This window comes from Nansenia antarctica, assembly GCF_963989245.1.
Source record: "Nansenia antarctica genome assembly, chromosome: 12".
Taxonomy (NCBI): Eukaryota; Metazoa; Chordata; class Actinopteri; order Argentiniformes; family Microstomatidae; genus Nansenia; species Nansenia antarctica.
Genome location: NC_137682.1, coordinates 28,329,525 through 28,353,987, shown reverse-complemented (window position 1 = coordinate 28,353,987; position 24,463 = coordinate 28,329,525). Strand labels below are relative to the sequence as shown.

At 43.4% G+C, this 24,463-nt stretch overlaps 1 protein-coding gene across 2 annotated transcripts in view; it reads left to right on the top strand.

Moving 5' to 3' along the window:
* Window positions 1-24,463, top strand: part of LOC308168210 (vasodilator-stimulated phosphoprotein-like) — a 48,001-nt gene that overhangs the window by 5,578 nt on the left and 17,960 nt on the right. For both annotated transcript variants that reach the window (XM_080542714.1, XM_080542713.1), the window contains exon 2: window positions 23,641-23,812. In XM_080542714.1, the coding sequence (XP_080398840.1) occupies window positions 23,641-23,812 (172 nt within the window). The remainder of the gene's footprint in view (window positions 1-23,640; window positions 23,813-24,463) is intronic.

The window sequence follows — 24,463 nt, the reverse complement described above, 5'->3', positions numbered from 1 at the left end:
CATCATAAACGTGGCCTTCATGGTTTACATACTGTTACGTCCTCCTATGTTTTCTGTTCAGTTATCTGTCTTCCCCAGGGGAAAAATAAAATAAAAATAAAAAATAAAAAATAAATCGGTTTTTGCGATCGGCCATTTTTGCCGATCACCGATCGAGTCATTTGGAGTGAAATCGGCCGATTTAAATCGGTGGCCGATAAATCGGAGCATCCCTAGTGTGAATTCCTAAATGAATATTCCACCTTTTGACCCTGATTAAAAGTTCATATCAGTCTCAGAGAGATTCTATCAGGGTTGATCCATGTTTGGACTTGTTGACACGTTTTACAGTTGGATTGGTGTGAATAGCTTGAAAGGTTAGAGAGAGGAGTGACACTAACTTCTGGCCACTATGGGTGAAAGGGGAGCACTGCTCCTTTTACAACTGCTGCACACAAACAGTGAGAAACCTCTGAGACATTTTCAAGTAAGTAAGTAAGCTTCCAGTGATCATTTAAACCCAATGGTATACTCATAGTAGTACAACTATGCGGTATCAAAAAGCTGCATTCAAGTTTTTAAAGTTTGAGCCAGACTGCACATTGCACTGTTGAATTGGTGTACCCAGAGTGTTCTGGTTGTACTTGTGCTAAGTATGTTAGTGAGTCTATTTGTAAAAGACAATGCAAAACAGTGCTAGCTAGCTAGAGACATAAATGGACTGCACTTATATAGCACCTTATTCCAAAGCACTTTACAATGGCCTCTCATTCACCCATTCACCAAAGCACAGTAATTAATATGATGAATAACTGTAGTGTTTCGTAAGTACACTAATAAGTATGAGAAAAAAAACAATAGTTGGACTTGGTGAAGCAAGCACACTTCTTGCATGCTTTGAAGTCTCCGCTATTGTTAATCCTTTTCTGCAATGTTATTTTTATTTCAATGAAACGCAATGGTCCCTTGCGATTATGACATGGGCCCAATGTTCACTTCCAAAATGAACTGCAAGTCTATTCAGAAGGTATTTGTAGCTAGGCTACTTTTACCTGTGCAACACATTCTTTATCTCTGGCCCATCTCACAGTACTTTTTCATAACCAAGTCGGGTAAGGATTATATTATCATTTTTTGATACCTTTGCTGTCCGATCCCTAGCCCTAAGTAGGCCTACATTATGTAGGGTCTGAGGCTCTCCTATGTTGGCTGCTGAGGGGTTTCACTCTTAGAAGATGAAATTGTCCTACATTAGTAGGGATGCACGATATTATCGGCACCGATATTTATCGGCCCGATATTGAGGAATTAATGTTTATCGGTATCGGTATTTATTATAAAATTAGCCGATATTTAAACCGATAATATGAAGCCGGAAATATTTCTGCTTCCGGTTTCCGGTTTCCGCACTCTGCTTCCGGGTTCCGCGCTCAGGCACGCAGTTTGTATAGACGAGACGCGAGCGAAACATGCCTTCCCCTGTGTGGACATTCTTCACAATTTCTAAGGCAGATGTTGCGTTTGCAATTTGCAATACATGTTCAACAAAAGTTCGGAGAGGAGGGCAAAGAGTTACAACACAACGAATCTGTGAAAGTCACCTGAAGAATCACCATTGCAAGCACGCTGTATGGAAGGAATATCAAGCACTCGTAGCAGAACACGTTAGCCCAGCCACGGAAAAAAAATCCGCGGTGCCTATTGAAAACGCATTTGAAAACAGCAGGAAGTTCACTCGAGACAGCTCAAAGGCTCAAGCCATCAATGAAAAAATAATGGAGTTGATGGCCCTCGACGACCAGCCTTTCTCTGTAGTAGAAGATAAAGGATTTCGCCAGCTAATTTCACATTTAGAGCCCAGGTATGTACTCCCAAGTCGCCGCTATTTTGCAGACGTGTGCCTGCCGGCTCTGTATGATACAGTCGCCACACACATCCATAGTCTGATCGATACTAGCGTAAGCCAGATAAGTTTTACCACGGACATATGGACTTCTGACGTTAGTCCAGTCAGTATGCTTAGTTTAACGGCCCAGTGGCTGGATGAGGACTTCAATATGAAGAAGACACTGCTTCATGCGCAGGAGTTCTCCGGTTCGCATACTGCGACAGCCATCCGCGGCGCTTTTGAAACCATGTTTGGACAGTAGAATATACCTAAGGAGCGGGTGCACGTTGTGCTGAGGGACAATGCGCGCAATATGGTCAGGGCTTGTGATGAATGTGAAGTTGCAAGCTTGGGCTGTATGGCCCACAGTTTACAACTTGCCGTTAATGAGGCTTTATTAAGCATATTAGTGTAGCCTACTATGTGCCTTGTATCATTCTGTTTATCTGCAGACTAAGCAGCCATTTGGCACTAGTTTCTGTACAAGTTCTATACAACTTTTGGTTCTTTAAAAGTCTTTATTTTTGTATTGACTGATGCACAAGGTGCACTTTATTTTTGTATTGACTGATGCACAAGGTGCACTTTATTTTTGACACTTTTTTGATCTAATTACTCTTAGGTGAGCCTTTTTTGTTTTCATAAAAGGAGGCCAGATCTTGGCTAAAAAAAGCATTGTGCACTGTATAACAGATTCTGTTTGTTAGAGGAAATAATAAATGAACATTTGAAGACTCAGAAGTGTTCTCTTTGTTGTGTTAACAATAGTGATGTAAGTTAGATTTGGTGAGATCACTATGGAATATTAAATCATCAATCTTTGCTCACTACATAGCCTTTCTTACCTTCAGGTGTGCATGAACTACAGGTTATCAACTGTGAAATGATATCTGAATGGTCTTTATTGTCATTGATATAGTACAGGTACCAAACAACGAAATTTGGGAGGGGGAGCTCCCCTGGTGCTAGGAAAGAAAAAATAAAATAATAATAATAATATCGGTATCGGTATCGGTATCGGCCACGAGAAGCGGGTAAATATCGGTATCGGTATCGGTTGGGAAAAATGCATATCGTGCATCCCTATACATTAGATACCTCATATAGGGCTTTCACACCAGCAAGGCTCTGTGCTGTTTACGTGTGTGTGTTTGAGCATGTGAGGAAGATAGAGAGAATGATGAAACTTTTGATAATTTCTTTAATCACTAATGATTAGATTTAGATTAGATTACATTTTGTCTCCTTCCTTCTTGCTGGTCTCTGCAGCCTAGAATTCGGTTGTTAAGTCGTGACGTGTTTCCGGGTCCAAAGTTGGCTGAGGCGCTCTCTTCGAAATGCCTCAGTAATAATAATAATAATAATCAATAATAATCAAATCTTTAATGCGCCATTGAAGACTTAATACCTACCAGACAATACATCCCTGCACAATCCTTACAGCTCAGTTCCCAAACATCCTGTACCTGTGTATCTCCAATTCTGCCCACAAAGGGTGGAGGCCATTTGTTTAGCAGTAGAGAGTGATGGTCTGTGCTGCATACCTACCAAACTAATTGCCTCCCTTCTTTGTGGGGGAGCCTTGGACTCCACATTTGGGAGGTCCTCTCTGGCTATCTGGTACCCATAATTATGTCATCCTGCATTGAACTAATCTCATTCATGCTGGTTCTTGTTAGTTTGTATGACAGATTTCTCTACCCTGTAGTAGATCCATATCAGTGTGATATGGTATCAGGTTTAGTAATCTCATACATTTCTCACCTAGATAATAATAATAATAATAAATGTTATTTATGTAGCTCCTTTTTAAAACAGTGTTACAAAGTGCTTTACAAATATGCAGATACAACAGATATGCAAATGAATCCAAAAATATGAGTAAAATAGTAAAACACAACACACAACATTAAAAAGAATATGGGCAACATCAGTGCTCTGAATGTATGAAAACCAGCACATACAGCCAGCTGAATGAATGGCCAGCCTTCCTAAAGAGGTCACATCATTTACCTTGCTTGCATAATAGGTGAGGAAAGGAATGTGGTCACATATTCACGTTCATTGTCCTCCAACATTCTGGTATGTGCATGTTGACACAGAAGTGCAGTCGATTGGTCAAACATTGTTTCCCGAATAGGTCTTAATCAGTATGGCAAGCTGACCCACATATGTGGGAAATAACCTCACAGTCAGTACATCTAACCAAGTTGTTATCACATATTACATAAAGATATATATATATTTTAAAAAGGTTGACAACCATGTCTGTGCATACATTCTACCAATACCCATAGTTTAGATTTTCCACCCAATTTCTCTCGTTTGTATTCACCGTGACACAGGAAAGACATCCTTCTGCAAAAAACACCATTATTTATTGTTATCAAACCAACGCCTGCGGTGACAGTGTCTGGGACTAAATGATCCCCTGGCTTATAGCACGGCTGCCAGGCTTGAGAGGAAACACAGGTGTAATGTGGCTGCAAATCGAACAAGTTCTTCCATGTGCTTTGTCTAGTTAGTAGCAACACTAAAGTGATTTTGTATTTGGGGCAAGAAAAGAGTGCTGTCAGCAGTTCTTCCATTTTCTTCTTTCACTCTCTCCTGTGAGCTCATAGGTGGTATTATTGATCCACTTTAAAGCAGGAACACAGACTCACCTTAAGTCTTTTATAAGTCCCTCACATCTCTCGCCTGTCTGCAAGTATACATTAGAACAGTCTGTAGAGGCCAGACGAGCAGACGAGCTGTGCTAACAGTATTTTTTTATTGACCCACAGAGCGAGGATCTTCGCTCATCATCACTGCCCCTCCCTGTGACCTTTTAACCTCATTACCTCAGGCTTAGGGCCCAGGCTAATGGCTGATGATTAGACATTTGCCTAACTTTGTTGTCTCTCAATGTGGGATGATAGTCATAGTGTTGTAATCTTAACCCACAAATACATGCATATACTCGTATAGGTCATGTTGACTTTCATGTCCCCCAAAGTTTTTCTTCTCCTCTCCTCTTAGTTCATGAGAGAGAATCTGTCTTTTGTGGCAGAGACTCAGATTGATCGGATTGTAGTTTTAAACACTATGTACGTACATTTGAAAATATTGGCTTTCCCTGTTTTGTACAACACAAGCAGTGACTGTGAAGGGAATGGGTCCACACATATTGTTCATTTCAAGCCTTTATTTCAACTCAGGGACCTCTGAGGGAGACCCTCATTTTTGGTTGGGCAGAGTGTCCAGGATATACAAATACATTGCAACACTATAAATACATAAACATACATAGTGCAACTATAAAAACACAATAATAACAATAACAAACACACATTTCATACAAGGATCAAACAAAGCAGGTACAAATAGATACGCAATGGTCCATAGTCATTGCCTTGAATTGGCCCATAGATGGGAGAGAGTTTTTTTAAAAAGTGCTTTGTAGCAGGTTCCAGGAGTGTGGAGCAGCACATAAGAAGGCAGTCTTTCCAAGTTATGTACGCATAGGGAACCTTTAGAGAAAGCCAGTCATTAGATTGGGTGAGGTAAGGGCCAAGATTCTGATTTAACAGTACAGAAATGTACGGTGGCAAATTCCCAATATGTGCCTTAAAAATAAACAGATAGATACCAATCTGTTTCCAGGGATGACCAACCGACCATGTTATATAAAAGACAATGGTGAATGAATGTTGTAATTAGCACCATAGACAAATCTATGGGCAGAGTGATAGACTGAGTCGAGTGGCTTTAGCGTTGAAGATGCAGCATGTCTATAGATCACATCACCATCGTCCAAGACAGACAGGAAAGTTGCTTCAACAATTATTTTCCTGCACGACAAAAAGCAAGATTTGTTTCTGTACAAAAAGCCAACCTTCCGACGCAGCTTGCTGACAAGGTTATCAATATGATACTTACATTTTAAGTTTATGATCAATCCAGATACTAAAATACTCTCTCAATGCCAGAGCCATTTACTGTGGTTATATATAGACTATCATGGTCAATATTTGTGATATTCGTAAATAATATACATTTAGTTTTACTTGTGTTTACCAGTTTAAGATTGAATAGTGCTTCTTGAAGAGCATTAAATGCAAGCTGCAGTCTTTCATAGGGTTGGGTATCGTTTGGGTTTTATCCGGTACCGGTACCTAACCGATACTTTAAAAACGGTACCGGTACCAAAATGGTACTTAATTCGGTACTTTTGATTTTTTTAAATGACATATATATAATAATAACTCGGTCGACAACATTAAACAGCTTTTCACTTTTTTATTGCTGAGGCACAATATATATTAGTTCAATATACACTCAAATTAAAATAAATGAAAATAAAACTCCCACCTCAGCAATTCTTTTGCAAAAAGATCAGCATATTTGCCTTCTCTGGCAAAATACGACACCTCTCTTGACTATGACTAGTCTATGACTAGTAGCATAGAACCGAATCTGCTCTCCCTGAATATGCCTCCGTCACTTTCCCGTCCGTATCCCCCGACATCCACCATGGTAAACCAGTGGCGTAGCGCAAAATCCCGGGGCCCCCCCGCAAGGTGGCGGCGGGGGCCCTTTCGCAACGGAGGTTTAAAAAAAAAAAAAAAAAACGTGCGTTTTTTAGAGTCCGATGGGTTATTGACGTTGCGAAATTTCGCAATATGCACTCTACATTCTAAATGCTTGACTTAGCAAAAGGTACAAACAAGTGAGAGCAATAGCCTATAACTAAAACCAAATGACTACATCAGTAGAATGTATTATCAGTAGAAAAGTACAAGCTTTATTTCTTTTAACAAAGTGTGGTGTGCACAGCAGCGCGATATCTGTAAACATACAAGCTGTAGACCAGGCCTATTCAATTAGCGGCCCGGGGGCCGCATACGGCCCAGGCGTGACCCCCGATTGGCCCAGCCATAAAAGCAGAGAAAAATGTTTTTCGCAAGTGTTCAGAAATTCATGCAGAAAATGTCTACAATAGTAGCCTACAGAACGTGAATATAACACTCTAAACAAACTAAGCGGGGAGCTTAAAACAACAATGGACAACGTGATGGCTACAATTAATTTTATTCGCTCCACTTCGAGCCTCCAACATTATTATTATTATTAACTTATTCCGCAAGCTGCTGTCAGAAATATCTGCTGAGCACCACGATCTTCTTTTGCATAACGACGTTGAGTGGCTGTCCAAAGGCAAGGCACTGGAGCGTTTCTGTAATCCACCTGGCCCTGCGAGCTCTAGAACAGTGGAAGAGCAACAGAGCGACGGAGCCGAAAGTTAACATGAGTTCAGAGGAGGACGTGTTTGAGGACGTGCGGAGACATTTCTCCGTGGTGGAGTGGTCCCGCCTGGCAGAAGGGGAGAAGGTCCGCTACAAGAGCATGAAGCGGAACCACCTGGCCCTGCGAGCTCTAGAACAGTGGAAGAGCAACAGAGCGACGGAGCCGAAAGTTAACATGAGTTCAGAGGAGGACGTGTTTGAGGACGTGCGGAGACATTTCTCTGTGGTGGAGTGGGCCCGTCTGGCAGAAGGGGAGAAGGTCCGCTACAAGAGCATGAAGCGGAACCACCTAGCCCTGCGAGCTCTAGAACAGTGGAAGAGCGACGGAGCCGAAAGTTAACATGAGTTCAGAGGAGGACGTGTTTGAGGACGTGCAGAGACATTTCTCCGTGGTGGAGTGGGCCCGCCTGGCAGAAGGGGAGAAGGTCCGCTACAAGAGCATGAAGCGGAACCACCTGGCCCTGCGAGCTCTAGAACAGTGGAAGAGCAACAGAGGCAGGCGCATTCCAAGTCAAACTGGACCTTTTCGCGGCCGACTTCTGCACCGGCAGAATGCTGCATTTTTCCGACGCTCCGCAAATACGTCTCATCCCCAGCACCAATCACAGATGTGATGACTGTTTTCATTGCGAGGTTGAAAGAGAACTTTGCTGGTCGACTGGATGGACTTGCTCTGCCCGCAGAGGTGATGGGCTTTGCCAGAGACCCGTTCACTGCTGCAATAGAAGGGGACTTATCCACCAGAGGAAAGGGAGTGGTGCCTTCCATCGACGAGGGGAAATTCATACTCGAACTTGTTGACATGCAGTCATCCGTAACCATGGCACAGGAGCTTCGCACTAATGGACCTGCGAAGTTTTGGAGTGATGTCAACGTGCACCAGTTCCCTAACGTTAAGAAAGTAGCAATCCATGTGCTCAGTATGTTTGGATCAACATACACCTGTGAATCAAGCTTTTCACACATGAACACAATAAAAAGCAGCTCTCGTTGTTCCCTGACTGACAGTACTCCACCAATGCCTTCGGATTGCATTGACATCTTATGAGCCAAATGTCGTGCTCTTGTTCAGAATAAAACATGTCACTTCTCACACTAAGAAAGTCAGCAGGGTAAGATTAGATTACATTTTATTGTTTAATTGTAACTTGTTAAATTGTGCACTCAAGGATGGTTATTTTCATTCAGTTAAAAGCACTTTGTGATGTGCCTGGGTCAGCTATGACCAACATTTTTATTTTACAAAAGGACATTTTTTATTGGTATACTACTGTACACTTTTTTATGCACTTTGAGATGTGCACGGGTCAGTTGAGACCAAAATGTTGTTGTATTACCTAAAAAGTGAAAAAAGTATTGCTATTAGGTTCTGTTCAATTACAGCTCTTTCATTGTGTTCAGTCAAGTCTTTTTGACGTGCCTGTGTCAGATGTTACCTAATTTGAAAGGAAAACTTTAAATAAACTGCTTGTATTTCATTAGGCCTACATTCATTTGTGTTGGTTTGAAATGTGTCATTACCTGGTGCCTAGGCTACTGGCCGCTGAAAATGTCTGGCCCAGCAAAAGTTCTTGGTTTTCAAATCTGGCCCAACTGAATTTGTAATTGAATACCCCTGCTGTAGACTCTCCGCTAAGGGTTGCCAGATGGGATTGAGAATTTCCAACCTAACCAATCTAAAAACTGCTAAATCCACCAAAAACCAGCCAATCTGGCAACCCTGTCTCCGCTGCATCAGAGTCTACTTGTTGCGCAAAATAGGCCAGGGTTAGTCAAATCCTTTGTTGGACATCTCGTTTCTTAAGTCCTGGTATATTGTGGCATTTCTTTACTGTTTGCCCTCTGGAATACCCAGGGAGACGCAGACAGCAGAAGTAGAATAGAATAGTAGAATAGAAAAAGAAACCGCTATAACCAGCTGAATGATGTACCTGTATGATGCACTGGCAGTCTGTGACTGTGTGCACCTGCCCGGACCCTGCCCTTCTGCCTGAGTTTGAGTAGGATGCTGCCCAAATGAATGTTATTGTTTCGTGATGCTGCCCAAATAAATGTTATTGTTTAGTGCTGTACGCTTTCGTGGTATTATATTGTGTGAATTATCATCTGTATGTTGTTTTCTTTCACTCGACTAACCGCCGAGATAATACTTGAGACATGTACTTCCGTAAGCATTAATCCAACTGTCCTGCAGTTCTAATTTGACGATGTGTCCCTCTACCATGGCAGAGTGGTCAATAACAACTCTCAAAAGGCTTTTGACGGACGCGAAAAACGCAGAAAATCGAACCTGTTCCGATTTTTTTGGGGGGGATGGACGAATATTACTGATTCGGTGTGCAAGCGTGATTGACACAACATGAGTTCTAATTTATTTTTTTAACGGATGTAAAAAACGCATTGGTGTGCAAGGGCCAGAAGCTGCATTGGGTAAAAGAAAATATGACATTTTTCGAAGTTTCGCTGAATTTTGTTCCTTTTTATAGGAAAGTTCCTGTTTTTGCGCACCGCTGAGGTATTTTCGCTTGCTCATTTTCGTGTGACGTCAAAGTCATGTTGCTATTGGATACGGCTAACTATGTTTATTTTTTAATATAGGCCTATATATTAAAATTAAGGTTGACACAATGAAGGGCCACTTCTTTTCTTTGTTTTATAAAAAATATGGATCCGATGTTAGGGGGCCCCCTAGTGGCTGGGGCCCCCCCTGCGGTGCGTCGCTTGCGGGCCTGTCCGCTACGCCACTGTGGTAAACCGATATCTGGCGTCGCAGGGAGCCATCAGGACAATGGAGTGGGCACCCTTGTAGTTGAAGTAGTCGCTGCCGGCGTGCGGCGGTGCCTTGATGTTCACGTGTTTTCCATCTACGCTGCCGACACAGTTCGGAAAGTTCCACGGTCTACTATGACTTTATCCCGTGCGTTGCCAGGTGTTTCATCAAGTTAGATGTGTTCCCTGCTTTACACGCGAATGATTTTAAGCATTTTGAGCACTTTGCGTTGTTTTCGTCGAGTCGGGTGAAATGCAGCCACACGTTAGAACGCTGCTTCATTAGGGGCTTCGGCATTCTCGGTGACCTCGTAGCTAGGCTAGCTAGCGAAATTCGATAATATGATTATGATGATGATAATAATAATAATAATAATACAATTCAGATAATATAATAATTTAGTATAAATTCACTAACTATATTACTACACTTACTATAAACTCACTCTTCTTAACTCGTAACACAACTGCTCAGCTCACTACCACGACACGCACTGATTGGAAATTTAACAGGCGATGTCACGTCACGACTCAGTCACGTGTGGTTGACTGTTGCATGACACCGGACACCAGGGGGAAAAAAAATAGAAAAGTACCGAAATGAGGTACCGAAATCTCCTTTGCAATTCGGTACGGTAAATAATTAATTAATTTTAATTTTGCCATTTAGCAGACGCTTTTAATCCAAAGCGACTTACAATTACGAATTACAGGGACATTCCCCCTGGAGTAACTGAGGGCTAAGTGCCTTACTCAAGGGCACACTAGTAGTGGTGTGGTTTCAGGCGGGATTTGAACTCACAACCTTCCGATCACAAGTCCAACTCACTATCCACTAGACCACCACTACCCACTAAATACCGAATGTAAAGTAACCGGTACCTACCGGTACCGATTTTCGGTACCCAACCCTAGTCTTTCAGTAGTACAGAATCTGCTACACAATAGACAATCGTATCGTCAGCATAAAAACATTTTGGGCAGTTTTTTAGTGCGGAGGCAATGTTATGTACAAAGTGAAGGCGATTGGACCCAGTATGGAACCCTGTGGCACACCTTTCGGGATGGGTAAAAAATCTGATTGAAAGTTTCCCGCTTTCACATATTGACACCTCTCACATAGATAGTCCAGCAAGCCTTATTGTCCATGCCAATATTAAACAGTGTTTGTAGGAGTAAGTAATGGTCTACTGTATCGAGAGCTTTAGATAGATCGACAGACAGTGCAGCACAATGCTTCTTCCTGTCTAAAGCAGATTAGGGGTGGGCATCAATGATCGACGATCGATAATTGATCGATAAGGATCTTGGTCGATCACAAAATATTTAGCTCGATAATCGTTAATATTTTTTATTATTATATTTTTTAATAATAATAATAATAATGGAAATTAGTTTGTCCACGTGTCACCAGATTGCGTTCGTCTCTCACCCCTGAACATGTTAACATGATCATCTTTCTGAACAAGAACCAGTAGGCCTGCCGCCTACAGTCTCTCGCTGGAGTTTAAATTTAAGTTAAGCTGGACGCTCTTAAGGACACTAACGTTTTCAGTCATCCTCCTATTTGTGAGTAACTGTTTTTTTACTGCTCCTATGGTGAGTTACTTATTTTCTATATTTTAATTTATAACGTAAAATGTGTTTTTAAGTTAAACAATTTAAGCTACTCACTGCCTTGTTTAAGAGGATTGTTATCTGACTGTAGTGTCTAGTTTGAATGTGAATGAATGAATGTGTGCAATAGCAACACAAATAAAGTTTTTTAATGAAAAAAAAGCTTAGCGATTAATCGATAATTGATCGTTAATTCTTGCGATTATCGAAAAAGAAATGTTGATCGTTTGCCCAGCCCTAAAGCAGATATAGGCTAATGTCATTTGTAACCAAGGTGACAGCAGTGATTGTACTATGCTTTGCTCGCTTAGTGTTCGCTAAGGTTTCTAAAATGTTTGCCAAATATGAAAGCTTGGAAATTGGGCGATAATGATGTAAATCCTCAGTGGTGCCTCCTTTATGTAAGGGAGTCACATGGGCAGTCTTCCAGGCCCTAGGAGATCAGAGATTAAATGTATTAGTTAATTGTTCAATGATGGATGGAGCTGCCAATGTTATCCTTTTATTTGATCTTATCTTCTCCAATCGGCCATCTGGCATTTATGGCTTGCGTGGCATCCAGGGCGTCAACAGGTGATATGGCTCGGAAGGTGAACGAGAAAGTACAATCTACCATATTCACACAGGAATTCTGAGCAAATGGAGGGTCAGAATAAGCTCAAATGAATGGCCGGCACTAACAAAATGTTAATTAAAGGCTAAATAAATATATTTTTGATCAGAAATTGTACATAGTGTATGTCTATCCTCACAAGCTTTCTCTTCAAAAGCATCCACCCTTGTGAAAGACTTTCTATGTTCAACACCTGATCACCACTCCCCCCTTTACCCATTACGACCTTTGGTCCTAGCTCCTCTCACACAAATAAATAGGCCTTTATGTGCCTCGGGATTAGACACATTGTTTCAGGAGTTGCTCAACATACAAAACATTTGTCTCAGTAGTGAAAAACTCAGTTACCTTGGTAGTTGTTGTTGTGTGTTCTTCTTCTACTACTGTAGGTCAGTGATCCTCAATGGATCCTGGTCCTGGAGAGCCAAAGTACTACATGTTTGTTTTTCCTAATCTAGAGCTCTAAGATTAGTTGAATTAGGTGTGTCATTGCTGAGCTAGGACAAGAGCCTATAGAACTTTGGTTCTCCATGATTGAGGATCCCTTGTCTAGATCAAGATGTCCTCCCTCTATGTTCAGAGTTGAAGCTGGCACATGGCCTACTACAATCTAGGTGGGTGGGAAAGGTTGTGCATGGTAAACAGGAAGCAATAGGGCCTAGCACTTAAGTCACTGACGAAATAAACCTCAGCATCCTCTTAAAGCATGGTACTCTCCCAACACCATTCCTGTTCTCCACCATCCTTCTACATATAGTACCTCTTTCCCCCTCCATGCTTGTCCTTTCAGTGGTGAGATATATTGCAGGCAAATATTTAGAAGTAGCTGGTTTAATTCCAGGTTTTGTCATACTTGATACGTTTCTGCAGGGTCCCCGGAAACTTCTAGGCCTTGCGTGGCAGGTTCCCCTGTGTGCTGCACATCAAGGGGGATACATCTTGTACAAAGTGCACTGTCATTGTGTTGCAATAGATGATGGAGGCAGAGTGAAGCATAGGATGTTCATATTAGGGATGGACGGTTTTTCGGTTAAACCGAAAACCGGGGTTTATAAAAATAGAAACGGTGTTTTATCAAAACCGTCTGAAACCGTTTTTTTTTTTTTTTTTTTTTTTATTTTTTTTAGAAGAATAAAATAGAATAAGAATAAAACTGGAACATGTCACATGTTTGTCGTGTGTGAAAATAACAATGATACAGTCTGAATCTGTGAGATTTGAGTGAATCTGTCAGAATGAGTGAGAGGTTTGGTCAGTTGTGAAGAATAACTGAGGATTAATATCTAATTGGGATTATATTTAAGGGTAACGAATCACTCTATGGGAAAGATAGTTGCCTTCAGTTATTGGTAGATAGGAAAGTTTTTTTACAATTACTCGCTTACATTTAATAAGATCATTTTCGCTGCTCTCTGTAAAGCGCATTGGGTCACTTTTGTGAGAAATGCGCTATAGAAATAAAATGTGATTTGATTTGATATCAATCAATCAATCAAACTTTATTTATGTTCTATAGCACAAATCATGCATTGAATGTAACTCCAAGTGCAGTATTTACTAAACCACAATATAATAAAACAAGAGCTATACGGATCAAGAGTGTTTGTGCACAGCGCCACTGTGTGTGAAGGCGCTACTGAAAGTGATGACAGAACGCATGTCTCAGAAGATACGCGGTCACTTAGTGACGCAAAGGTAGTTCTGTATTTATCTCTATCTGTATTAGTACATTTATTTTGAAAGCTCTATTTTGACAGCTCTACCATGGGCACTTTTATTTTGATGGGGCATTCTTTGTTGATTGACTTACGACAGTTCAGGACGAGTCAGTCTCGCGGCATGTGGTTTTTATGAAAAGCTTTAAGTATGTTCACTGCATAATTCTAAGTCTAATATTTCAGTGATTATTGAGCAGTATTCAAATATTTAAATACATTGAGCAGCAGCTGAAACTTTGTCTAAGAACCAAGATATTGAGAAAGCAGTTCATTCAATGAAGACGCTGTTCCAAGAGATGATCTTCCGTGCAGGCGTGCACCCTGGATCAGCGGAGCTGGTGTGTTAAGTGTTCATGTGTTTTCATGTATGGTGTAGCTTACAAAAGTCTGCCTTTCCACTTATATTTGTGAAACTAAGTAGCCTAAATGTGTTGCGACTGTGCTTACGGTGTTTTAATGGTGTTCGACATGAGTGTATTGTAGCAGTAGGGCTGAATTATTTGAAATTGGCGCTCTTTTTTTTTTTTTTTTTTACATATTATTTTTTATTTTTTATTTTTTTACTGTATTTTTCGGTTAACCAGAAAACCGCGGTTTTACTCTCTGACGGTTTTTCGGTTTCAATAATTGGAAACCGTCCATCCCTAGTTCATATGTACATTCTGTACTGTCTACTGGGAACCAAGCATGAGTGGAGATGTCTGAGTGGGACATAGTGAAACCAAAGCTCATTGCGGCTAGCAATGCTGTAATGATTTAATGCATGGTCAGCAATGGCTGTCATTAAGAAGAAGAAGAAGAAGAATGTTTTAATGGCCACACAGTATGTTCAGGAGAGTGCCACTCCATAATGGAGCATAATGATGTTCGAATAAAACAGTTTTATATTGTCAGCTATATCTATTTCATGTCTCCTAACTTTCCCTCCAGCCATTCGATGATGTTGAGACGATTCTGGATAAAGGCTGATACTATAGCTGGTTTGAGCTTCGGTGACAGAGGCACCATAAAAGTTAGAGTTTCTGAAGTAGATTCAAATGGAGGAGTGAGAGACATCAGTGTGGGTTAAATAAGGAGGATTTCTGTCCGGATTGAGCATTGAAAACCTTTCCTGCATGGGGAAAATCTTTGTGAGTGATTTAGGGATGAGAATGTAATCTTGTTTACAGAATCTATGCTCACCTCATCAATCAATGCTCCGAATCACTTCATCAAATCTCTCTCTTTGATACTGCCTGTGTTGATTCTAGGTTCTAGTGATATGGATCAAATTTGTCTAAAATGGTTAGTGAACTCATCTCTATTGCATGGCCAAAATAAGCAAATATTGTTATGAAACAATATTTATTGTCATAAAAAGCAAGATTTGCACTGATCCTTATTCCATCGCTTCATTCTCAAGTTAAACGGACAGTCATGCATAAATACCGTACCACAGTGACCGCACATTTTGATGAACTGTTTAATGTGAACTCAAAACTGTTTCTAGATAGCCCTATGATAGTCCTTCCTCTCTGTAGTTTTGCAATCTTAATTCAGAACACACTAAACCTGCTTAATCCATATAGGCCTATTTATTTTATTCAGTTTACTGATGTAGAGATTGTTTCAATAATCCCCCCCAAGCCGCTCCCTCTCCTGTCCACGTTGGGTTCAGTTTCCTACACTCATCATGACATACAGTCTGAATATGTGGACAGCTCGCCTACTGTACATGTCAGAACAGCAGAGTGGGAGTTTTGTCTCCTCTTCTCCCACCATTATTATCTCCTGAGGGTGGATGTATGTTTCCAAGGGGCTCTGCCTCAGCCTCCGTTAGGCAAGATATGCTTGGACCTGTAAAAGGAATTAAACACTGAGCTGATTTGATGGTTCCAAATAAGGGCATAGAGTGTGTCAGTCATGCCCCCCTTGAGCTGCAGGGGTTGGAATGCTGATTCTGCTCCTCAGCCTTTCAAGTGGTCAGACTCCCAAGGGGAGAGGCTCTGCTCAGACACCAGAGGAAGAGTTGGCTAGATAATGCCAAAGGAACACAGGCCCCCAATGAGTCAGAACACAAAGAAAGCTGATTGTTTTAAATCCGACTGAGAACCCCCAAAAAGTCAGACACCTTTGAGAATGAGAGAGTTGGACACGTTACACACACAGAGATTGCAAAAGAATGGCCAAATAGTCTGCATGCCTGATGTTGTGTGTGCCTGACAGGGAGAGACTGAAAGCAATAGCCTGCAGCTGTATGTGTTAGCAGCATGCTAGGACCTGTGTGAGGAGAGGCAAGCACAAGTAAGAAAAATAGAGAGGGAGAGAATGAAAAGAAGGAAGAAAGTTACCAACAAAAGAGAGCCCAAGGAGTAGTCATGGAGTCATGGTCCTCAGTCCTCACTTCTCTATCTGGGGCCTCAGCAGTCTGCTGGTCCATCTAGGGCTGTGTGTCATCTAGGGCTGTGTGTCATCTAGGGCTGTGTGTCATCTAGGGCTGTGTTTCATCTAGGGCTGTGTGTCATCTAGGGCTGTGTTTCATGTGTTTCGTGTGTTTCATGATACCTGTACGTAAAGGGTCTGGGCTAGACTGTTCATTTGGACTGTTTTTGATTGTGATAGAGGTCGCATCAGCATGATGGTGTTTTCTGTTTGACAGATTTGGGTCTGCAGTTCAAAAGGTGGGGTGTTAGAGGGTGAAAATATCTGTTTTCGTTGTTGAGCTACAGCATGGGTCACCCATTACATTTATCCAAGGGCCAGATAAATATATATAAGCATATGCTATATATATATGAATGAATGAATGAATGGTCTTTATTGTCATTGCTATAGTACAGGTACCAAACAACGAAATTTAGGAGGGGTGGCTCCCCTGGTGCTAGGAAAGAAAAAAAAACTAAAAACTAAAAAAAAAACACAAGAAGGGAAGGTTTACATAAATAAAGGCTATGTACACTATCCACTATACTATACTGTACAGATAGACGACTAGGGTTGTCATATTGCACATTCATTTGAAGTGTCGCAGTTTGCAGGCTAGAAATGTACATATTTGTGCCTCAGCACTACACCTGATTTTTTCAGTCCAGCAGCTGCCATCAATCGGTCCAGACTGTCCAGGGCCCAGAACCTAGGTCTTTGCTGTGTTCAGGGCCTGGATGGCCCTGGGGTAGAAGCTGTGCTTCAGTCTGTTTGTCCTTGCGGCCATGGTCCTGTACCGCCTTTTCGAGGGCAGCCGGGTAAAGTGTTCGTACCCAGGGTGGGTTGGGTCTCTGGAAATCTTGGAGGCCTTCCTGAGACAGCGTGTGTTGTACAGCTCTTCCAGAGAGGGGAGGGGGGCGCCGGTGATCTTCTGGGCTGTTCTCACGACTCTCTAGCGCATTTCTCTCCGCGGTTGTGCAGCTGGAGAACCAGTTGCAGATGCCGTAGGTGAGGATGCTCTCCACTGCGCCGCGGTAGTAGGCCACCATTATCTCCTGCTTGATATGTATATATTTATATATTTTTAAAATATTTTTTATTTTTATTTATTTAGGCATATTATTATTTAATATTTTCACTTTCTTACTAAATGAATAGAACAACTCTCTAGGGAATAAAAGCCTCATCAATCCATTGCACAGTTGAACTGATGAGAGACATTGGGCCGACACTGTCCTCCTCCCCACAGACTCCTCCTCCCCGTCACGTGAACATGTATTCATGTATGGACATGTATTCGCTTATTTTATTTTTTTTACCAGTTGTGTGAGACAATAAAGGCCAATGCACACGGCGTGCGATTTTGTCGCACCGCCGAATTCGATTCCATTGTTTTGAATGAGACAATGCACACGGCGTGCGATGCGATATTGTCGCACAACAACATTCGATTCTCAATTCACACCAATGCACTTCGTTGGTGTGAATTGAGAATCGAATGTTGTCGTGCAACAAAATCGCACGCTGTGTGCATTGGCCTTAAGACAAATGGACAGGACACAATTTAGCAGTGCAAATAGTAAAAAATAAAATGGTATAGAATAGAAATGTCATGAGTATTGCACTCCGTGGTGGTCGGTGTAAGAGGTAGTATTGAGTAAAGTGACTGTGCTTAACGACCAAAACACACATCCAGCAACAAATCGCATGAGTTTAATTTTGGCCCCCATGTTAGCGGGTTAGAGCAGCCATACGCCCTGGTAGGATACACCCATGTTAGCGGGTCAGAGCAGCCATACACCCTGGTAGGATTCAGAGTAACGTGCTATCGCTCCGCTTCTATCTACGACTCGCTCTAAAAAAACAACGAAAATAAAACAATAAATTATTTAACCAGTTACTGAGGAAATGCGATTAGACGAGTGGCCTAATCTAAACTATTTAAAGTTACGTTACATAAGAAATAAACAGATAATATGTTGACCAGACAGTCTGTTTTCTTCATGATCAACATGCAGTTTTATAAACAAATGACAGAGGAGCCTACTTACTTTCAAGTAAAATCTCGAAGTTGAAACAAGATATTGTGGAAAGACAAACGCATAGCACTTCTGATTCACCACAGACTGAACTTGTGCCTATATGTAATGTCCCCCTTTCTAATGTCAATTAGATAGGCCTAGTTCTCCATAAGCCCACCTCTGAAAACTTTATATTATTGACGGCCATTATCGAAGGGGAAACTGGATGTCCAGAGACAGGGCTGGCTGCAGCAGCTCCGCAGTGGAGCCGCAGGAGAAACACTTCCAGTAGGGAAGACGCCACAGGAAGTCCAGCAGAAGGTCCGCCACGCACACGCGTCACTGAGCTAACGCTGCGTATGTGTTTTAAGCCTACGGGTAGGTAGTCTGTATATGGGATGTGTGTGTGTGTGTGTGTCCCTGCCTGCCTGCCTGCCTGGAGACAGGTATATGTTGGGCCAGGTTATTTTTGCTCTGCCTTTAAGATTGTGTAATATCTGTATCTGCATCATCATCCACCCTGTAGAAATGGGGCCTCTATTTTTACCAAGGCTGGGAGAGGGAGGAGGTGTTAGTTACAGTATTGGTATTGTTTTAGCTCCACAGTTTTAAAGTTGAGGTTTTTAAAGAGCTTAAGTGAAGTGAACACTGGAGTGAGCTAAGTAGGAAAGAGAAGCTGGATGGATGGATGATGTTCATCTGTTTTATAGTTTTCAAATCATACATGAAGTTGTGAGGCCATCACCAAAGAGTTGAATCAGCACGATTCAGTGATGCACCATATTCCTATCCGTTATACATGTTGAAAATTAGAAAATGAGATTAGTGAATATTCACTCAAATTAATTTGTTGATGAAACACATTTGGCTCAAGTGTTGTTTTCGCCAGACTGTATTTAGATACAAATAAAGACTTGAATTGATCGGTTGTATTGCACTGGACATTATTTCTGGCATTAGTAAGCTGCACTAACTGGACATGCACACCCGTTCAACACAGGATGGACCGTCACACTTTCCTATCTGAGAACCGGAGATAGAAGGATGAGGTGGAGGGAAAAAGACCAACATATTAGTTGGAACCATGTTTGGAAGTGGCCTTCCTGAGACCCAAAGAGAAGTTAGATTGTACTGGTAGAAGTAGAAGCATATGGATGAAGAGGAGGATTGGGGGATTACGAGAGACGAGAGGGTGATGAAGACACAGGAAAAGGGGGGAGGAAAAAAAGAAGTTGTGTGGTGAGAGAGCATGGTGGGAGGGCCAGGTAAACAGAGGGAGGGAGAGAAACGCTGGGCCTGACTGTACATGTCAGTGCATTTGGGAAGGCTCTGAGTAAAGCCTTATACAGACATATCTTGGAGCGTGTGCCCCAGCCATGCACTGCAGCTTCCTGTTAACCCCTCACTGACTAGGAAACTGCCCTATAGGCTCCCATTCCGATTGTACAGGGTTGCTAGTATAGCATACATGTGGCCTGCTTTTACATAGGAGTCTCAATGTCTGAGTATATCAATAATTCACAAATTCACTGTCTTCCTCCTGATCCCAAGCTTTCTCTCCGTTGAAAATGTGTTTATTTCCCAGTCCCGTTCGCTGTCCTTTCCCAGTAACCATTAACTCCACACTCCTCCACACCACGGTCCTGTTCACTAGAAACCCACGGGAGAAAAGTTCAGATAACAATTTGAAACATTAGTAGTACTAGTGCCTTTCATTCTAGCTCTAATTTCTCCACTCCATTGCCCTGTCATCCCTCCGCTTCATTTATTTCTGTAATCTTTCCTTCTTTTCTCACCAACCTTAGCTAACAAACATCTGGGTCAGTACACTTACATAGGGTTAATAATGTGCGTATGGTATGGTGTGCGTGTGACGGGTGGGTGGGTGTTTAGGTATGATTGTGTCTGTGTTTGTAGGAGAGTATGAGCATGAGTGTTTGTGCGCTTACTGCATCAGGCTCAGCCAGCCCTTATTAGGCATTGCCTAAGTAGTAGAGGAGGATGTTGGCTGTGGTCATACAGTGCTGTGTCACTGGAAGTGGGAGATTCTATCAGGCTGGACAGACGGAGAGAGAGGAGTAGGAGAGGAGAGAGGAGGAGAAGAGAGAGGAGGAGGAGAGGAGAGAGGAGTAGGAGAGGAGTAGGAGAGGAGAGAGGAGTAGGAGAGGAGAGAGGAGTAGGAGAGGAGAGAGGAGTAGGAGAGGAGTAGGAGAGGAGAGAGGAGTAGGAGAGGAGTAGGAGAGGAGAGAGGAGTAGGAGAGGAGAGAGGAGTAGGAGAGGAGTAGGAGAGGAGAGAGGAGGAGGAGAGGAGAGAGGAGGAGGAGAAGAGAGAGGAGTAGGAGAGGAGAGAGGAGTAGGAGAGGAGTAGGAGAGGAGGAGGAGTAGGAGAGGAGTAGGAGAGGAGAGAGGAGTAGGAGAGGAGTAGGAGAGGAGAGAGGAGGAGGAGAGGAGAGAGGAGGAGGAGAAGAGAGAGGAGGAGGAGAGGAGAGAGGAGTAGGAGAGGAGTAGGAGAGGAGAGAGGAGTAGGAGAGGAGAGAGGAGTAGGAGAGGAGAGAGGAGGAGGAGAGGAGAGAGGAGTAGGAGAGGAGAGAGGAGTAGGAGAGGAGAGAGGAGTAGGAGAGGAGAGAGGAGTAGGAGAGGAGTAGGAGAGGAGAGAGGAGGAGGAGAGGAGAGAGGAGGAGGAGAAGAGAGAGGAGGAGGAGAGGAGAGAGGAGTAGGAGAGGAGAGAGGAGTAGGAGAGGAGAGAGGAGTAGGAGAGGAGAGAGGAGTAGGAGAGGAGAGAGGAGTAGGAGAAGAGAGGAGAGTAGGAGAAGAGAGGAGAAGAGAGAGGAGGAGGAGAAGAGAGAGGAGTAGGAGAGGAGTAGGAGAGGAGAGAGGAGTAAGAGAAGAGAGAGGAGTAGGAGAGGAGAGAGGAGTAGGAGAGGAGAGAGGAGTAAGAGAGGAGAGAGGAGTAGGAGAGGAGTAGGAGAGGAGAGAGGAGTAAGAGAAGAGAGAGGAGTAGGAGAGGAGACAGGAGGAGGAGAAGAGAGAGGAGGAGGAGAAGAGAGAGGAGGAGGAGAGGAGAGAGGAGGAGGAGAAGAGAGAGGAGGAGGAGAAGAGAGAGGAGGAGTAGGAGAAGAGAGAGGAGAAGAGAGAGGAGGAGAAGAAGAGAGAGGAGGAGTAGGAGAAGAGAGGAGGAGGAGTAGGAGAAGAGAGGAGGAGAAGAGAGAGGAGGAGGAGAAGAGAGAGGAGGAGGAGAGGAGAGAGGAGGAGAAGAGAGGAGTAGGAGAGGAGAGAAGAGTAGGAGAGGAGAGAGGAGAAGAGAGAAGAGAGGAGGAGAAGAGAGAGGAGGAGGAGAAGAGAGAGGAGTAGGAGAAGAGAGAGGAGGAGGAGGAGAAGAGAGGAGGAGAAGAGAGAGGAGGAGGAGAAGAGAGAAGAGTAGGAGAAGAGGTGGGAGGAGAAGAGAGAAGAGGAGAAGAGAGAGGAGGAGGAGAAGAGAGAGGAGGAGGAGAAGAGAGAGGAGTAGGAGAAGAGATGGGAGAGGATGGAAGAGGAAAAAGAGAGACATTAGACTGACAGCTTGCTACATATTTCTCTTTTTCTCTCTTTCTTGCCTCATCTCTCTTTCTTTGTTCTCTCTAACCTGACTGGGATCATGTTTGTTGAGGCAGAGCGGGAGGGTGGCACTCAGCATCTGTGTCTGTGTCATCCTGCCAACACACCTGTCAATGCCACCATACACACAGCACAACACCACAGTTCTATATATTGTTGTTGGTATTCACAGAACACGCGTCTCTTTGAACGTGTACGTTGTTTCTCCGTCAGATATGGGGTAGCGGTGCCACAGAGCAGAGCAGTCCTATTTCCCTAAGGGGCTACTTTTCCAATCCAGTCACTTTTTGTTTGTTCTACAGGATCTGTTTTGTTTCTCAGTTGACTTAATGCAAATCTCTGGTGTGTGTGTGTGTGTGTGCAAATCTCTGGTGTGTGTGTGTGTGTGTGTGTGTGTGTGTGTGCAAATCTCTGGTGTGCGTGTGCGTGTGTGTGTGTCTGTCTGTCTGTCTGTCTGTCTCTCTGTCTGTGTCTGTCTGTCTGTCTCTCTGTCTGTGTGTCTGTCTGTCTCTCTGTCTGTGTGTCTGTCTGTCTGTCTGTCTGTCTGTCTGTCTGTCTGTCTGTCTGTCAGTATAGGTAGGAGGAGATGTTGATGCCGTGCAGGTAGAAGGCTCCAGAGGCTGAAACACGACACAGCTTCCTGTCTTTGTCAGCCTCCATTGTTGTTCACCGCCCATCTTGTTTAAGATCAGACCAATCTCTCCTCTCCTCATGAAATGAACAAATGACAACATTCCTATTATTTTCTCTCTCTCTCTCTCTCTCTCTCTCTCTCTCTCTCTCTCTCTCTCTCTCTCTCTCTCTCTCTCTCTCTCTCTCTCTCTGCCTCCTGTCATTCATTCTTATTTACACTCGCGCTCGTATTGCAAGTGAACACATATTCACATTCATATCTGGCGAATGCATCATGAATCCATTCTCATGCCAAGAGACGACCTAATCTTTAGACTAACTACACACTTCAGTCTGTGGGTTGTGCTGCAGACACGCCACTCAGTACCTGCTGCTGTCCTTCATTCTGGGGGTGTTATTGAGCTGCCCTACATCAGCGCTCGGGTCCATTGAGAACCACAGTGTTGTCAGCCTGTATGGACGGCCTCCCCTCTCAGGGAAGGTTGTCAGCCTGTGTGGACGGCCTCCCCTCTCAGCCTGTATGGACGGCCTCCCCTCTCAGCCTGTATGACGGCCTCCCCTCTCAGCCTGTATGGACGGCCTCCCCTCTCAGCCTGTATGACGGCCTCCCCTCTCAGCCTGTATGACGGCCTCCCCTCTCAGCCTGTATGACGGCCTCCCCTCTCCCCTCTCAGGCGTATCTTATTTATGGCAGTGTGTGATGTGACTCATTTTTGTGATTATTTTTCCGCCCCTCTCTTCTCTCTTCACCCCCCTGCTAACCTCCCTGAGCCCTTCTCCTCCCTACTGCCCTGCCAGTCATCAACTGTTCCTTGTTTCGCCTCTCTCTCCTCTATTGTTTTGCTATCTTTATTTTTTCTCTCCTTATCTCATCTCCACCCTTATTTCTTCTCCTTCTTCTCTCTCTCTCTCTCTCTCTCTCTCTCTCTCTCTCTCTCTCTCTCTCTCTCTCTCTCTCTCTCTCTTTCTCTCCCACACACTCACTCACTCACTCACTCACTCACTCACTCACTCGCTCGCTCGCTCGCACACACACAACAACACAAAGGAAATGTTAATGTAACCAATGTTAATGATGAAGAGTCCAGTAACACTGTGTTCCTCTGTCCCTCTCTGTCAGTGAGTCGAGTATCTGCCAGGCTCGGGCCACAGTGATGATCTATGACGACGGCAATAAGAAGTGGCTCCCCGCGGGCACAGGAGCCCAGACCTTCAGCAGGGTCCAGATCTACCACAACCCCTCCACCAACGCCTTCAGAGTGGTGGGCCGCAAGATGCAGACAGATCAGCAGGTGTGGTGTGTGTGTGTGTGTGTGTGTGTGTGTGTGTGTGTGTGTGTGTGTGTGTGTGTGTGTGTATATGTGTGTGTGTGTGTGTGTGTGTGCGCGCGCGCGCATATGTCTTTCTAGGTCAGCACGAGACACTTAAACGTGCTGTACACTATGTGTCTTTTAAGCATTTGTTTATACCATATACCTATATTGTGTACATGCATGCATGCTCAGCTATTGTATGTGAGTATGTGTTTATTCATGTGTAGGAAATGTTACGTCATCAACAGACACTGGATCCCAACTGTGCACGTCTAGTAGCAACAAGACTGACAGCTGGACAGTATAACACCCCTCTCTCACCCTAGGACCAACTGGAACTGCACCTGACCAATGCTCGTTAGCCTCCATAGTGACACTTGCACATGTGCCCTAACCCAGGTTCTCTGTGCTGGGTGAGAGCCGTATGCTTCGTAGACAGGGTTGCCAGATGGGCTGGTTTTTGGTGGATTTAGTGTTTTTAGACTGTGGTTAGGCTGGAAATTGTCAATCCCATCTGGCAACCCAGTCCATAGGCATCTATCTGGGCCAGCAGGGTCGCAAAAGCTTGTGCAACACGATGACGTCAAACTCTGAAACGTGCAACAAGAAGTCATAATGGTGGAGTCTAGG